Raw genomic sequence first — 18,313 nt, 5'->3', positions numbered from 1 at the left:
TGCAGCTGCAGAAGTGGCGTGAAACAAATTTTGTTTTCTATTCTAGCTGTCAAACACATACTGTACGGATGAGTTAGTTATAATGCAAGATTGTACCGATCACAAGGATGTGTAGTGGCTGCTAATGAGAAGTCATAAATCAAAGTCCTTAATGTTACGCTCGGGCTACAAGACGTAGTTTTTTTGAAATGTCATAAGGACAGCTTCGTGTATGCGCATATGTGCACAAACACTAGCTCTCAGAAAGTTGGCTGTTTCCTGATACCCAGTTAAAATATTCAGCATATAACCCATCTGTCCTTTGTCATGTCTCTGTTTTCTGTAAGTCCCACATACAGCTGAGCTCTTTGCAAAGGTGATGAGAAACGGTGGGCGGTAAGCTGCCTGAAAATGCCACAGAATGATTCTGGCTCCATGTGTTTATCTCCTGACACACTCTTTACAGGAAGCATAGTGACTTGCTGGATAATGAGAGGCAGTGTTTTGTTTGTTTATTTTCCTAGCCCCAGAGGGTAACAAAAGGCCCTCCTATTTATATTCATCATAAACCCTTTAAAAATTGGAGACCAGTTTGGGAACATAAAACTCTCTTTCTCAAGTACAAATGTTCCCATCTACCCTAGCAAATCAATTATCAACTTACATATTCTGTGAATTGTTTTAATCTGATTAGTCCCTGGAAAGTATGAAAGCAATCAGCTAACAAGATTTGTTTAGGTAGGGAGAGAACCCCGTAGAAGGGGGAGTTATGTAAGCAAATGTTGGGCATTTGTTTTCCCACTCATTTGTTTATTCATTCATTCAATCATTCATCAATTGCATATTTGTTGAATGCCTACTAAATATAAGGTTCTTTGAGAGATCCTTGGGTAACAGAGGGATAGATCTAATTCATACTCAAAAGGCAAGGACTCTATAGCATAGTAGAGTAGATGAAGAGGTAAATAAAGATAATACAAGACAGGATGAAATAAGTGTTTATGAAATGTATAAAGGGCAGTGCAGGGGAAGCCCCTGAAGTAATTGATTCTGGACCAGGAAGTCTGGAGGAAGGAAAGATAACCAGCAGTTAACAAACACCTCTTCCTGGCTGGCCTCGGTTAGGACATTATCTGCATTATCGAGGAGTCGGATGTATGTGAGGTGGCCTTTGGAGGAAGAAGGGGACTCTAGAGATCTGCAGTAGTGACCCTCATTCTGATGGAAGAGCAGAAGTAGCAGGGGGCACTGCACATTTGAGTAATGATCTAGTGCAATCTAGTGTGGCTGGAGTGAAGACAGGTGCATGCCGTTATTACACCCCATCTAGTTTCGAAACAGCAGACCCGGCAGAATGGGGCCTTTGGAAATCAGAGGGTGGCTAACATAAACATGCTGGCCACATGGAAGGCATAGAGGGAAGGTAAGGGCTGAGAGACTGGCAAGAAGTCAGTGCTAGGGTTAAGGTTGATTCCGTAACAGTGGCCTGGTGACCAGGGAACTAACTACATATGTTATTTCCCCTGAAAGACTCTGAAGTTTGTGAGAGCAGGACTCAAAAGTTTGTGAGGCATTGAAGTGACTGCCATGCAAAAACCCCTAACTGCAAACAAAAAAGGAACAAACAAAAAACAATCTTTGTTGGTAAATAAAGTGAATCTTGTATGCTATATTCAGCATACTGTGAGCACATATATATATATATATGTAATGTTTAGAGGTGTCTGGTGGCTCAGTCAATTAAGCATCTGACTCTTGATTTTGGCTCAGGTCATGATCTCACAGTCATGAGATTCAGCCCTGCATCACGCTCCATGCTGAGTCTAGAGCCTCCTTGGGATTCTCTGTCTGTCTTTCTCTTCCTTCCTTCCTTCCTTCCTTCCTTCCTTCCTTCCTTCCTTCCTTCCTCCCTCCCTCCCTCCCTCCCTCCTTCTCTCTCTCTCTCTCCCCCTCTGCCCTTCCCCTGCTCATGCTCTCTCTCATAAATAAATAAATATTATATATATATGTGTATATATGTGTATATATATATGGTGTTTGGAAAGCCACAAGCCTGTGCCCCTGTTCTGCCTGTTTAGAAGCCTCTGAAGTTGAGTCTGACGTCACCTCTTCTCTGAGTAATCATCTCATCAAAGAGAAAGACGAAAACCTGAAAAGGCATAATATGCACTTGTCACCTCATCCCATATCAGCAACCAGGTGCTACTACTGCTCCCAAACTGAGTTCACCAGAAATGCCACACAGGGCTACGAAAACATGTGACTGACACACATTTGATGAAGCGTTTATCGCAGCCCTTTCCATTCCTGTCCTTCAGCCATTAATGAAACGGTCAATGAATCATGGGCACCTTTGCAGCAGCTGCACTGATGATAAATCTTGGATAGGAAGTGCTTACTACTTGTCACCGCATCTCTTTACCCCTTCAGAAGAAACTACTGATTCAACCCACGGGTTCAAGCTTAAGTTTCTCACGGTGGGAGGAACTTAAGAAAGAGCCCCTCCCTCAGAACACAGCTGGCTTGGCTGTAGGTCCTCACAGGACCCGGACTTGTGATCTGAATCCTTCTTTAGCTCGAATTACTGATCCATATTTAGACTCAGTGCAGTATTTTACCTTAATCACAGAATTTCTTAGGAAAAAAAAAACAAAACCCTAGCAAACAATGTAGCATTAAGATCCAGCCCAAACTGGAAATATGTGCGATAGAGTTGTCATTTTTCATGGATTGGTTGTGGAGGTAGGGGCATTAAAAATCATTATGCAAGCGGTGCCTCAGGGGCTCAGTTGATTAAGCATCCACTTTGGCTCTGGTCATGATCTCACGGTTTGCTAGTTGAAGCCCTGTGTCGGGCTCTGTGCTGATGAGACTGGAGCTTGCTTCAGATTCTGTGTCTCCCTATCTCCCTGCCTTTCCCCCATTCATTCTCTCTCTCTCTGTCTCTCTCTTTCAAAAATAAATAAACATTAAAAACTTTTAAAAAATCATTCTGCAAAATTTAAATACACAAAGAGTTAAGAAGTTATATAAGATATATTTATGTATTTTCCCAGAATGTTTTTATTAATACATGAGTGGCCAATTCCAATAATATGTGATGAAACAATTGCCTTGGGAAAAGCTTTCATCTTTCAATGTAAGGTCACATTACAATCACTTGGGGAGACTTTTTTAAAAAATTCTGAGGCTGGGGTAACAATGGCTGAAATTCTGACTGAATTAATGCATAGGACAATATACCTTGAAAAGATCTCCAAGTGATTCTAGTGTGCAATCTGGACCAGAAACTACTGTCTGATACAGACTGAGGGCAACATAAAGTCCCTTAGTGTCTACAACACACCAGGTACATTAGATCTTTTCCTCTGTTCCTCACAGCCATCTTGTAAGTTAGGAATCCTTTACCTCTTTTAAATATAGTCAGGTAAGCCTCAGGAATGTTAAGCACTGTTAAAGTTCCAAGGTTATATAGTATTTTGGTTGGTTGATTTGTCTAACTTTGAGGCAAGGGGCTTTCATTAAGGGTCTATGAAGCTTTCATAGCTCTCGTCACCAGCCTGAGTCCTCAGCTTGGTGCCTCTTACCCTTCTCAAAATGGAGACTTAACCAATAATCCTACCTCTTCTTACTGCCTTTCTCATTTCCTTCCCAGATCCCCGTCTCTGTTGATTTTAAATTGAGGGAATTTAAAAAAAAAAAAAGGCAACTTTTTTTTCCTGGCTTAAGGAAATTTCCCCTAAAATAAGCTCTTTTATCAAGCTACATAAATTAAGTTCCCTTTGGTACTTTTCAATATATACGATAAGGTCATAGGATATAAAATTCAGTGTGCCAGCAATTCAGAAAAGACTCATCTCCAGAATTTAAACTCTGAAGGCAAAGATTTACATAAATTACCATATTAATATACATACTCAAAGTTCACTGTTTATCAAAAACAGAAAGAAAATATTTCCATGATAGGAGAGCACCCAGTTTTTCATATTCCTTACGTATTTGATATGCAATCAGGAAGTGCTGCGTTGTGGAGTGGGCACAGCTAGTTTTTACTATACTTAACTCCTTGAATGTCAGGTAACAAATCTATCAAAAATGTCGTGTTTAGGATCAAGTCCAGTGGAATTCAGCAAAGGTGTGAGGTTGAGGGCAGCGGTTTGATAAGAAATGGGATTAGGGATGGAGTCGGAGGTAAAAATATTTGTTGTTCTACGATTTGCTCATAAAAAGAATGTTTTGACATTTTGACACAGGCGTTCTGACGAGAGCTATTTCCACAAAACCCGTTCATGTTGGCCTTATCCTCAGTAGGAATGAAACTGATTTGGAAGGCAAAATGTTGGAGAGCCAAAGAGGGCAGGAGAAAACAAGGATGCCAGAGGGAAAGTGAGATGCAAATAAGAATCGTGGGAGGGCCTGGGAGAAACCATCTGGTGATGGTGTCACCCGTGTGCCCAGGATAGTCAGCCCTGCGGGGCTTCTTGGCCAGAATGCTCGGGGCGGTTTTCCATGAGTCTTCCACAGTAGTGCTATCATTTTAAGCATATCTCTTTCCTGAATTGCCAGTCATTTTAGTGACTTCTCAAACTTAACAGTAGTCATGGGAAACCCTGAATTGGTAGCCAGCTAATAGTCCTGAGGACCCCCAAACTGAAGTGAGGCCAATTTTATGGAGGACTATGCCCTTAATCTTGGGTCTGTCTAACTCTGGGTAGACATATGTCAGATGTTTTTGTACTCAAAAACCTTTAATTGCTTTGAGTATTTGGATAAAAAAAAAAAAAAAGAAAGAAAGAAAGAAAAGCCTGGAAACCACTCATGAACCACCTCGACCTTGTGACATTTCTCCTCTCATCTGCCTTCTGTTGCTTTCAGTATGCTATGGGAAGGAAAACTAGAGAAATAGCCAAATTCATTTGATATTTTAAATTAAAATTAGGTTCTAGGATACAACAGACTTTAAGGGAGAACTGTCCGAAGGGTTACTATATGAGCAAAGAACATGAGATCGATGGCATGAAGACTGTGATATTTGGTTGGGCTGCATTTTTTTTTTTAATGTTTTATTTATTTCTAGGAGAGAGAGAGACAGTGTGAGCAGGGGAGGGTCAGAGAGAGAGGGAGTCACGGACTGAAACAGGCTCCAGGCTCTGGGCTGGCTGTCAGCACAGAGCCCGACGCGGGGCTCGAACCCACGAACCGTGAGATCATGACCTGAGCGAAAGTCGGACGCTTAACCGACTAAGCCACCCGGGCGCCCCATGGCTGGGCTGCTTTTACGTCCCTTTAGTTACACTACAATTCTTATTCTTGCTTTGGAAATTAATGGTACAGGAGAGGGAAGGTATGGATGCCATTTAGTATGGGCTCTGTCTACATTTCATGGAATCAGACATTATACACCATGACCTATCTTCTGGTGATGAAATGTAATGTTCCCATGATTAATATTGTGCTATTTTTCTAATTTCTCAATAGTTTCCTTGAATGTTGCTTTACATCTTTTCTCCCTCTCTCTCTCTTCCTTCTTTCCTTCTTTCCTTCTTTCCTTCCTTCCTTCCTTCCTTCCTTCCTTCCTTCCTTCCTTCCTTCCTTTTTTTTGTTTTTAAGGAGTGGGTGTGTAGGGGGTTGCTTTACAACTGATAATTAAGATAATTATATTAGTGAACTGAGTTGCAAAGATAAATAACCAAACCTGGCCCAAGAGTAAACAAACAAATGAGGCTCCAGAACACTCTTGCTAGAGTAAGGAGCCCTACACTATGCAAACAATGTCAATGATTTAGAAATAAGTAGAGATTAGACTGGAGTTGTATCAATTTAGACAGAACACATGGCCTTTCTTCTCAATTCACCATCCTGTGGCTGAGTGCATATCTGTTTGCTCACTGGGAAATTAGTAACAATAGGTATCAGGAAATACTAAACATACTCACTGAGGTTAGAAGCAGACTTAGAGGCCATATTCATGACACACCTGATACACTGATAAGGTTCAAGACACAGGTATAACTGTTCCCTTTTAAAGCATAGAAATCTATTTTCTAAATACAATCACCAAAAATCCCACAGGTTTGTTTTTAAACAATAATAATTAGCAATCCCACCCATACACCAAGATGAACATCTACATCTGAGAAATAGGCTCTTGCCACAATCTCCTTCCCTCAGGAGATACGTGACAGGTTTAATGATTGTTCTTCAAGACCAATCTATTCCCCAAAGGCAGGCAGCTAATTTCAAAGAAAAGAAGGTTTATTAAAATAGGTGGAAACCAAAGAAATCCTGTGAGAAAACACTGGCATTTGCAATAAGTACAGTCACACAAAACTGCACAAAAGGCGCTGCCTAGAAGTATATTTCCAGAGTGCAAGTGAAGCAGAACAAATAGCAATCATATTTATATAGCACCTTTTATCCAAGAGTCTGAGTCTTTTATTTAATCTTTATATTCCCTATATAGCCTGACTGGGGTAAGACTACAGCAACCAAAATTTAGCTTCTAGCCTTTAGTTTACTGTTAATATTTATAGAATAGTAATTACCACCTCTAAGTACAGTTGAGGTTAGTAGGGTATCAAAACACAAAGTCTTACGGGATAGGCTCCAGTCTTTAAGACTTTTGTTATTTCCTGGTTACAAAAAAAAAAAAAAGAAGATTCTTTATGACCAGAACATGAGCCCATATTTGGCTTATAGGTCAGGAGAGATACTGAGTAAAATGAAAGATCTTAATGAAGATCTTTAATTCAAAACTTTGCATTTTGTAGCGTGTCTGTATTCTTCACGCAGCTAAGTTTTATCTCAATTTCCAGCTTGGGGAATTCGTTGAGACAAGCCAGAACCAAGTGTAGCATATGAGTGAGTGGAGAAAACAAAGAAACAAGAAAACCCAGAGGCAGACAGTTGGTTAATTGGAAACAGAAACAGTAAAAGAACTCTGAACTGATGAGCAGATATTTGTCAGTGGGTTAGATGACATTTCTAATTCTTTTTAGGTGTCCTGAAATATGTGCTATAGATTTGTTATGCTAACTCATTCCCCAAATAAGCTCCCCCTCCAAAAAGAAAGAAATAAACAAACACACCAAAACCAAATCATTATTAGGTTAGAATGTATTACAGAAACTAACAAATTAACTTCAAGTCACTCTGCCCAGTATATATGCTAAAACATTTTAATTTCTCTTTATTAATTCTACCCACATATATCCTCTCCATCTTACTGAGAAGCTGGTGTAATTTTATAATACAGACAAATTTTTGGTAAAATAGGTATTACCTCCTTACTAGATTTGAATTGAAACTATTGACTTATTTTCATCATAATGGTCTGATACTATTCTGACCCTTGTCATCAGTTTTTTTTTTTTTTTTTTTGGACACATAACTGATAAGTGCCTGGGACTATACTGGACTACAAAGACAGAAAATGAATAAGTTCTAGTCTATATACTTCTCTTTCTGTTATGCATGTATTCGTTCACTCAACAAATATTTCCTGAATACCTACCATGTGCCCGGGACTGTTCTAGACACATATGACAAAATAATGCATAAAAAAACAGAGATTGCTGTTCTATGGAGTCTGTATTCTTGCTGGAGAGACAGACATGATAAACAAGTAGGTTATAAAATAAGAAGGGTTGCAATAGGGAAAAGAATGGGGGGAAATGGCCTTGCTGAGAAGGTGACATTACAGTGGAGCCAAAGGAGGAGAGGAGAGAACCGGAAGAATATCTGGGAAATAGACTTCCAGGCAGTGAGAATAGCAGGAACAAATGCTCTGGGGAAGAATAACGTCTGGCTTGTTGTAGGAATACCAAGGAGGCTGTTGTGGCTAGACAAGGCTGCAAGGGGTCAGAGAGGTGGTGAGTCAGTTGCACAGGATCTCATAGGCTCTTACAAGGGCTTTGGCTTTAATCCAGGAGAGATGGGATGCTATGAATGTTTGGAACAGAAGAGTGACATGGTCTGATTTTTACAGGTTGAAAAGCTTTCTCTATGTGCTGCGAAGATTCTGGGGGCTGGGACAGGGACAGATAGGCTATAGTGACAATTCATATAGGAGAGGATGGTGGCATAAATAAGGTGGTGGCAGTGTGTTATGGCTTGAATTGAATGTCCTTCCAAAAATATTGAAGTTCTAATCCTAAGTACCTGTGAATGTAGCCATATAATGTGTTTGTAGATGATCAAGTTAAGGTGAGGTCATTAAGGTGGGCCCTGATCCAATATTACTACATATTTATAGAAAGGATAACTTTGGGCACAGAGGGAGACATCTACAGAGAGATGATATGAAAACACAGGGAGCAGGTGGCCATCTATAATCATGGTATGCCTGAGGCTACTAGAAACTAGGAGAAGGGTTGGGAACAGATTCACTCTCACAGTACTGAGTGTAAGACCTCCCAATACTCTGATCTGGGACTTAGAGACCCAGAACTGTGGGGAAATAAATTTCTGTTACTTACAATACATTTCTCTTATTTAGCTACCCAGTCTGTGGACCTTGCTACGGCAGCCCTAGCGTGCTAACACGCAGTGGAAATGGTGGGGTAAGGGGATTCTGGATATACAACTGGTTCTCATTATTCATGGATTCTGTATTTGCAAATTGGCCTACTTACTGAAATGTATTTGGAATCTCAAAATAAATACTCATGGCGTGTTCACAGACACCTGCAGATATAAGCAAAGTGAGGAAAAATCTGAGTGGTCTGACGCACATATTCCCAGGAGAGATTGAAAAAGGCCATGCTTTGCCTTGTTTCAGTCTTTTCCGGTAAACAGTGCTTTTTCACAATATATTTAGCACCATACTTTTCACACTTTGTGCTTTTTCTTGGTGATTTTGCTGTTTAAAATGACCTCCAAGCATAAAGCTAAATTGCTGTCTGGTGTCCGTCAGTGCCAAGGGGCTGTGATATGCCTGTGCAGGAATATATGCATCAGATAAGCTTCATTCAGGCATGACTTTGCTGCTGTTGGCCATGAGTTCAATGCTCATGAATCAACAATATATATTAAGTAAAGTGTCTTTAAGTGAAAAGTACCTAAACCCAAGTATGTATTGATCAGCAGGCAAAAATGTGGCCTGAGGCTCAAAGGAACCTCACCCTGTACTTTTCCTATGCAGCAAAAGTTCAGTGGTCACTAACTGAACATCTTTGGTGATTTCATAGAGCATAACAACCTTGGACAAGAGTAGACAGTATTTTGAAATTAGAGCCAAGATATAACAGCAGTTTTGGAAGGACTGGATGTGGGGTGTCAGAAAATAAAGAGTTAAGATTAACCCCAATGTTTTTGGCCTGATAAACCAAAAAGGAGATGCAAAAGACAGCTGAGGTAACAGAGTGTTTATTTCAGTGTTTTTTGTTTTTTGTTTTTGGAAGGAGCTGTGGATTAGGAGCTATCTATTCTCTAAATGTAAACTTGAGCTTAAGTTGGGTTATCCATACAAGAAGAATGTTTTCAGGCTGGGTCAGAGTAGCACTGAGACACTGAGCCAGGAAGATCCAGGGAAAGACTCCTTGATGCCCACTGTGCAGTGGTGGTGACACTTGGGCTCAGACGTCTGTGCTCTAATCCCAAAACTGTCCTAGTTGAGCTGTGACAGAACTGATTCCATAGTTGATAGGATCCTTGAACAAGATTAAGAAGCCCTGAACAAAGGCTTATCTTTGTTGTTATTATCAAGCTAAAATTCGCATTTAATATGATGTCACCTTCATTTAAGACCATTATCTTTTTTTGGATAAAAAAAGAAAGAAAATTGCAGAGGAAGAGAATATTTGAAGGTGAAATTTCATTCTGGTTCCAGCGCATCTGCAATGGCACCCTGAAAGTCATAGAAATGAATTATTTAAAACTGGTGGGAAGACGTGTTAGACTTTTATCCTCACTCTGGTGGTTTTTAAAAAATATCAATCTGCTCACCAGATTTCCTGCCTTAAAAAAAAAAACAAAAAAGAAACTTATATTTAGAGTTCCTCATTGTGTCATAAAAAGCCAAATGTAAATAAATAAGGTTGGGGGAGATAAGCCAGTGACATTCTCCTACAGGAAATATAGCCCCCTGTGGCCATGCCACACTTAGAACAGAAATGCATTTAAAGTCAGGAATGAGAAGGTTTTAAGTCAAGTTGAAAGGCACTACAGTTGGCATAGATATTTGAGTCTTAGCTGCTGGATGTTTAGGAAGAGACAGGATAAGGGATCCAAATACCATACACCCAGGGCCAGGCTCCAAATGAGACCCAGGGGACCTGCAGCCACCACTCATCTGAGAAACATGTCAAAGGCAATGAAATTTGCAGTGGTGATTTTAGGTTTCTAGAACTATTTGAATCTATTTTGGACCTGTTTCTTTTAGAAATTATTTAATTTATTTCTTAAACCAAAGCCCATAGTTTTTACAACAAAGTATTTGTTGTTGTTTTTTTAATAAAAAGAGGTAAGCTCCATTTTTTTTTTTTACAGCAATGGAGCCACTAAATTACTGCCCTTAACTCTACAACTCCACACAGTGTTCTCCCTAACAAACTGCAAGTTTAAGCAAATTAGTGCTTTGTGGCAAATTAGTCTACTTACTGACCATGATTAGACATATTTTCATCATGTGGACAAGTCCCAAAAACAATTGTAAGCCTCGTTGCAGTTCCCAATAGGGTTGTTTACAGCCACCTTACTTTATCATGTCTTTTTACAAAAACACCCCAATCAGTTCAGAGAGTTTCACTAGGTGCACACTTTCCATGCAGGTTACACTCACCCATTCAATTAGTATTTCTTCAACAGCCCCTCAGTCCCAGGCCCTGGGGTAGGCCCTGGGATGAAAAGGTGAAGACAAGCATAGTCCTTGTCTTTAAGGAACTTGGAATTCAGCAGATAAAAAGAGAACTAAATAAACAGTTGGAATATATTATAAGACATTTGTGTGATAGTGTTTTGAGAGTATACTACAGACACGACTAAAAGAATCTGGTATTTGAGAAAACATCAGAGAATATGATCAACAAGGTGAGATTTGAAGGATGAGAAGAAATTGGCTTGATCTGTATGGTGGTTGGAAGGATGTGATTTCTTACAGAAAGCAGAGTGTGTTCAAAGGCCCGAGAGAAGAGAAACCCAGAGGTACAAGATATTCAAGAGACCAAAAGCTGTTCAAAAACTAGAAAGACTTGTTAACAATTATAAACCTCACACTCTCTTCTACCTAAGATATAAAATAGAAAAATGATATTTAGTGAAGACAGTCTAGGTAGCTTAGAATCCAAGTATTCATTTGAGAGATTACCATTCAATTCTTGGGCCATTAGACACCACAAGAAATACATGTGTTCAGACTGCAGTATTTGCCTAGCTTCTCATGGGGCCTTCAATGATATGCTCTGATGTTTGCCTTCTGTGTTTTGAGGACACTATAAAAAAGGGGTTTTGTGAGGTCTTTTTAGGACGAGTTGTAAAAGCCATTGTTGACATAAACCCAGTGTGCCCCCATATAAAAGACACTTCCGTCAGAATTTATTTCAAAGAAAATTTTCTTTGCCCTGGGGGATTAGTATGGTATCCCCGCTCCACAATGAGAGTTACGTAACACACCATGTTGATTTTCTCCCCCAGCTTTGATTTTCACCTCAATTTTCAAGAATTTCAGAACTAAATTTCATCTCAAATAGAGTAACAATTTTATCTTTTCAATTTCCACAAGGTTTGTAAATTCCCTGTCAGACACCTTTTTTGTGCTCTTTCAGATATTGCTTCATCTGTCTGAGGTGACTCTTGGCCACTTGTGTCATTGATCCTGCTAATGCTTCTGCAGAGGCTCTGCAAGGGCTCTGTTGGAGGATCGCCTGTATTACCAATACGAGAAAGGCATAAGCCAAAGCAGCTCACCTCTGGCCAACGCCACGGTCTCTTGCCTCCCGCACTTCCCTCTGCTACTAAAATGACTCATCCATGTATGCTGAACTTGTCCTTGCTCTAGCTGCCCCGAGACCGTATACTTTGCAATAAAATATTAACACATAAGCTTTTTCTACCCTAATTCCAGGGAATGAGGGCTAAAGCAGTTATCTTCTCCTGATTCTTGGGTGTTCCTCTTTAATTCTGTTTCACTAACCATACTGCATAAGTCTTGTGTTTCCTTCCTCACATTCTCCTTTGAATATCTGTAGACCCTATAGAAATTTATAAATAAGGTCACAGTGAGTTTTGTTTTATATTGATTTTGTAGAACTTTGGAATTTGGCCAAGTTAAAAAGGATATTTTTATTTAATTCCTCCAATAAAATTCCACTGGAAAATTGAAAGCACAGTCTAACGTGTTTTCAAAAGAGATCGCTGCAATTTCCTCAACACGATCTGCTAACTTGCTGCTATTTTCTCTATATCTCTAGACCTGCCTTTTTAACAGATTAGAATTTGTGTGTAATGAAATTATCAGAAATCTAACATTCAATCTAAATTTCCCTATAGTTGGTTTAAGAATTTTACCGCAATCACAGGAAACAACTATTTTCTTTTGGTGCAACTGAAGTTATTTTGTTATAAAGAAGTATTTGAAACTTTAATTGCAAATCATTTTCATTTAATTTCTTTTTTTTTTTTGCTATAAACGATTGTTTGTTTGTTTATTTATTTACTTGTCGGCACCCTTAAGGTCAGCACTTGGAGACAAGTAATTTAGAGAATATGTTCCTTTGTGCTTGCTTTTTTTTTTTTTTTCGAATACTTTATTTCCTATTGTAGGATGTCACCACTGAATATTACTAAGCTCCCTCCTTTCCCCATTGCTACTTACTCATGCCCTATATGTAAAGCAAGTTTGAAATGCTGCGCTGGATTGTTTTTTTTTTCTTATTTTGTTTTTTTTTTTTTTTTTTTTCCTAAGCAGGTGCTTTTTTCCCTTACTATACAATTCTGCTTTCATTCTTTAAACATTTTCCAAGGTTTTTGATTGGTAAATTTTTTGATTTAAGAATACTTTTTAAAATACCTATTTTGTGATGTTAACTATGTTAAATAGGGGACACAAATAAGATAGTATTTCTCTGACAAATTATTTATAATCGATTAAGAAGTTAAGACAAGTACATACTTCAGAATGATACAAAGTTGAATATAATTAGTGACGTAGCAGCAATATACATAACAATGTTAAACCTTTTCTGGGGAGAAAGAATAGAACCATTAATTCCAGACTTTGGTATACTGAAATAATTTTATATTTTCTTTTGGGATATCAACAACAAAAAAAATGATTGATTCTCTACAATTCTTTGGATTATCCATTCAAAATATAAATTGTACTATTATACAGTAAGAGATAACTGTATGACTCTACTTATGTGAGGTTCTTAGAATAGTCAAATTCATATAGACAGAAAGAACAACAGTAGTTGCCAGAGGTTGAGGAGAGAAAAGAAAGGTAAGTTATTATTTAAAGGGTATAGAGTTTCAGTTTTGCAAGATGAAGGGTTTTGGAGATGGATGGTGGTGATGGTTGTGAAAACACTAACAATGTACTTATTACCACTAACTCTACATGTAAAAATGGTTAAGTTTGTAAATTTTACTATGTATATTTTACTACAATAAAAATTCAGAAAAAAAATTATAAGATTGTACTGTATTCAGTACTAGAGAAAAAAGATTAATGAACTCACAGCTTAATATAGAAGAAAAAATATAATCAAATAACAAAGAGTCTCCTAGGTTCCTTATGTATTCTGTAGAAAGTGCTAGGATAGTGTGGATGCTGAGATAAGGGTTTGTCTAGCATTGTCTCCTGGGCTTGGAAAATGGGGTGGATAGGAAAGGGGGGAGCAGTATCTTCAAAAGCTTCATAGAAGAATTGACATTTGAGCTGAATTTAAAAGGTGAATGAGTTGGGAAGATATTGGGAAGGTATTCCAAGCAGAGGAACAGAAGTATTAAAGGGATCGAACATCTGTAAGTTGAGAAGAGTTTACTGGTTGAAATATAGGACCAGTGGAGGAGAGTGGCAGGAGATGATTTCAGTGAAATAGATAAATGGAGGCTATACTGTTTACCAAGTTTGGATTTCATTTTGAATGAGTGGCCTTAATCAGAAAGGGTCTTCAGGATCACTCATGAAGCTTTCAAAAATATATATCGCCAGATTTATCACTGAAGATAACTCACTGAAGATGTGGCTTAGTATGTCTAGAGTGGACCCTGGGTTTCTTCGTGTTGTCAAAGCTCACAATCATTCAGATGGACTTCCGGGAGCACTATGATAGGTAAGAAAACATTACTAAGGATTTTGTTTTTAGACATGTTAAAGTTCACAAACTCTGAGGGCCATATGATTTAGGGTGGGACCTAAAGTTTTTAAAAAGACAAGATAGAAGGTTCCTAAAGTAGGTGAGAGCTAATGACAGTCTGGATGAAGACAGTAGCAAGAGACATAGGATAAGAATAGATGTGAGAGGCATTCAGAAAGTCAAAATCATTGGACTTTGTGGTCAATGAGATGTGATATGTAAAAGAAATAAAAAACAGTGCTCATACGTCTATATCAGATAACCAGATGATTTGGATTTACTATCCATTAACTGGGATAGTAAATGTTGGCATAAATAAATGTCTGGCAGATTGTCAAAAGACTGAGTACTCAATAATGTCTGTTGAATGAATAAGAAAACCCAAATAATAAAGGTCATACAATTGTGGATGAATAAAAACGAGTTAAGTATTGGTTTATGGATGGACTTGTTGACTTTTCACAGATCTAGATCTGTTTGGGGAGTAGAGGGGGTAGGCTGTGAAAAAGATATGCAAAGCGGGGGGTGACATCAAAGGAAAAACCCACAAAGGTTGCAAAGTTTAATAAGCTCTGTACTGTAGAAACAGTGACTAGATCAGTTGGACTCTAGGATAGTGAGAAGAGACTATAAAGATACAGTGGCTCCATAATATGGTGTGTCTGACAGTCAGGCTGAAGAAGCTTTAATCAATCAAGTAGGTGAGGGTAAGTCATGAATTTTGGGCAGGGGTCTTCCAGTGATCTTTAGGAACATATTCTTTTTGGAAGGCTCTCATAGCAGCAGTGGGATAGGATAGGTTGGGACAGGAAGAAATCTAAAGGGAGAGAGATCAATTAGGAAGGCTACTATAAGGATAGAGGCAAAAAATAAGAAGAAGAAGAGCAATAAGGGTCACAGAAGGAATGGAAAGGCAGAAGCAGAATCAAAAGATATTCAAGAAAAATTAATATTCAAGATCATGTTCCAGTTTAGGAGGGTAGGAAGTTAGAACTGGATTCAGTTCTATGAGAAGAAATGATGTCAGTAAGGAGAGAGATTTCAGGCAGAGATCATGGATTCTGAGATGCCAGCAGGATATCCAGGTGAAGAAATACTTTGGGCACCTGGAAATGCAACGTGGCAGTTTAAAAGATAGACTGGAGCCAGAAATGTAAACTTGGGAACCATCTGGTATAAGTGATAAATGATGTGTGTGAGTGGATAGGATAGGCAAGGAAACTAAAAATGAGCCCAACAGAACAAACCATGGGGGTACACTTACCCTTGGCTGAGCTAGCAAAATCTTGGAAGTAGAAAGGGAAGCAGTCCTAGAGTGAGACAAGAAGAATCTGGAAAATACTCCTCCCCTCCCCTAAAGAAGGAAACAGAGCTTCAAAAAGGGAGAGTCAGTAAAGAGTCAAATACGGAGTTTGAGGAAGACAGGTATAAGCCAGGTGGTCTGTTGACAAGTGAGGAAGCCTTGGTGGGGGCAAAGCTGGGTTGACTGGGGTAAGTGGGGGAAGGTGTGGAGTAGGGCATGTGGACACTGAACTTCTCTACATCTTTTCTGATGCTGGAGTCAGGAGTATAGAGAGCTTGGGCTCCTGGGCTTATTGCCGTTTGGTTTTAATGAACTCAATTCTCAAGGGTGCAGACAGCATTTGGGACCCTGAAGTTTAGAACATGATTCAGAGACGTTTTGCCTGAGAGGGCTGGCGCTCAACATTTCCTGAAGGAAATAATCAAAGTCAAAATGTGTGCTAGAGCTGTGTGTTCCAATTAACTAGATATCACCACACAATTGAACAACTCTTTCTGTCATGGATTTGAAATGGTACTTTCATCGTAAACTAAATCCCCATATGGATTTGTGTCATGTTTGGACCCTCTGTTTATTCCATTCTGTACCAAACCTGCTGGTATTTAATTGAGATTGCCTTTAATTTAATAATTAATTTGAGAAGAACTGACACTTTTACAATATTCAGTCTACTAAAAAGAAGGGTACTTAAGCCTTCTTTTATGTGCCTCAGTGGAGGATCATTACTTTTTCATATAGTTCCAAGCTTGCCCTTTTCATTTTATAGCTATATATTACCTTTTTGAGTTGCTATTGTAAATGTATCATTTCTTGCATTGTGTGTGTGTATTTATGTGTGTAAATAGAAAAAATGTAGGTGTTTTCTCAAATGAACATTTAAAATGTAAAGGAAATAATCTAAAGTAAATTAAAGTTCTTAATAGCATCTGATCTTCATTGAGTTGATACACATGTAAAATAAATTTCACTTTGGATAATACTATCATGTAAAACAGGAAAAAAAATACAGTTAATCTTACATTAAAAAAATATTTCTGAGAGAGAGCGCATGCTCAAGCAGGGAAGAAGGGCAGAGAGAGAGAGGGAGAGGGAGAGGGAGAGGGAGAGGGAGAGAGCGAGAGCGAGGGAGAGGGAGAGGGAGAGGGAGAATTCCAAGCAGGCTCTAAACTCAGCATGTACCCCAACATGGGCAAAAATCCCATGACCCTGGGATCACAACCTGAGCCGAAATCAAGAGATGGATGCTCAACCCTCTGAGCCACCCAGGAGGCCAGGTTTATTTTACTTTTGTATGGCTAATGTTTCCTTATAGAAGACAAGCCAAAAAAAAAAAAAAAAGGAAAAAGAAAAAAGAAGAAGAAGACAAGCCCTATTTGCAGTTAAAATATGGTGTCTGTTCAGTCCCAGTACCCATAATGGGAGCTCCATTTTCCTCCCACTAACATATAAAGCTCTTGCTAGACTCTGGCTCTTTCCACAGAAAAGCAACTCTGCTCAGACCTGCTGCTTGAATCCATGACCATGACCATCAGCTCTTCCATGTCTCCTCCCTAAGTGCTGGTGGAAGAAGCTGAAGGAAGCTGCACCTATGGCACACCCTCTCCACTGCAATCATACTCACCACTGACAGAGGGGTTTTCACAGAACTGGTGTCCCCATAGGTCAGAACATGCTTTGTTTTTATCTCTGCCTTTATCCCAGTCCTTTGAAACTTTTCAACCTGATGAAAAACTGAAAACTATTTAACAAATCTAGACAAGGGGTCAGCAAGCTTTTGCTGTCAATAGCCGGGTAGGAAATGTTTCAGGCTTTTGGGCCACATGGCTTCTGGGACAACAACTTAACTCTGCTGTTGCAGTGTGAAAGCCATCACAGACAATAAGTCTATCTGGCTATGTTTAATAAAACTATTTGCAAAACAAGCACTGGGCTAGATTAGGCCCATAGATCTGTCCTATGGTTCACAGTTGCCAAATCCCTATATTAGCCCAATAAACTTCCAAACCATTCATTATTTAGATTGAAAAAAAAAAAAATCAAAAGTCTCCAAGGAACAGGATGCAAAGCACTGGAAGTTACCAAATGTAGAAAAATCACCAAAATGTCTTCTTCTCAATCTCTAAACAACAACTCTTAGCATAGCTAGTATGTGTCTGCTTTATGAAGCATGAGGGTGATCACAGTATGCAATAAACACACATATTACATTGCAGTGTAGTCACTGCTTTGCAGAGGAAGAGAAAGTTGAATGAAAACACCATTAAGATTAGTGATGGGAGTATTTGCTCCTACTTACCAATCCTGTACTGCATTGAAGGATTCTTCATTTGTGATGTCATACATCAAAATAAAGCCCATGGCCCCACGATAATAGGCTGTGGTGATAGTCCTGTATCTTTCCTGGCCTGCTGTGTCCTAAAAAATAAGAATAATAATCTCTCAAAAAAAAATGGCAATATATATTTTGGGAAGTGATTAATTATTCCAAAAACAGTCATAATAGAGAGTGTAAATTGTGCTTGCAATGTAAAACTATGTATCTTTTTAGTCTTGTTTTCCCTAATGATTTTCATATAGCAGCTCTACAATATTATGAAGAATTCTTTTTTTGGTAGAGATCTAGCTAAAAATACCATCTACATATGTTCACTCCTATTAAACAGAAGATCACTATAGAAAATAAAAGAAAAAGAAAGATTATACATATCAAAATCTGTAGCTTTTCATATAGTTT

At 38.7% G+C, this 18,313-nt stretch overlaps 1 protein-coding gene across 1 annotated transcript in view; it reads right to left on the bottom strand.

The window, feature by feature from the left end:
• Positions 1-18,313, bottom strand: part of RAB3C (RAB3C, member RAS oncogene family) — a 247,275-nt gene that overhangs the window by 129,133 nt on the left and 99,829 nt on the right. Inside the window, exon 2 of the mRNA XM_039243831.1 lies at positions 17,876-17,994. Within this exon, the coding sequence (XP_039099762.1) occupies positions 17,876-17,994 (119 nt within the window). The remainder of the gene's footprint in view (positions 1-17,875; positions 17,995-18,313) is intronic.

The sequence above is a fragment of the Hyaena hyaena genome, unplaced genomic scaffold (genome assembly GCF_003009895.1).
Source record: "Hyaena hyaena isolate Hyena2069 unplaced genomic scaffold, ASM300989v1 scaffold_232, whole genome shotgun sequence".
NCBI classification, from domain to species: domain Eukaryota; kingdom Metazoa; phylum Chordata; class Mammalia; order Carnivora; family Hyaenidae; genus Hyaena; species Hyaena hyaena.
The sequence above is the reverse complement of the archived record's forward strand: the minus strand, read 5'-3'. Positions and strand labels throughout refer to the sequence as shown.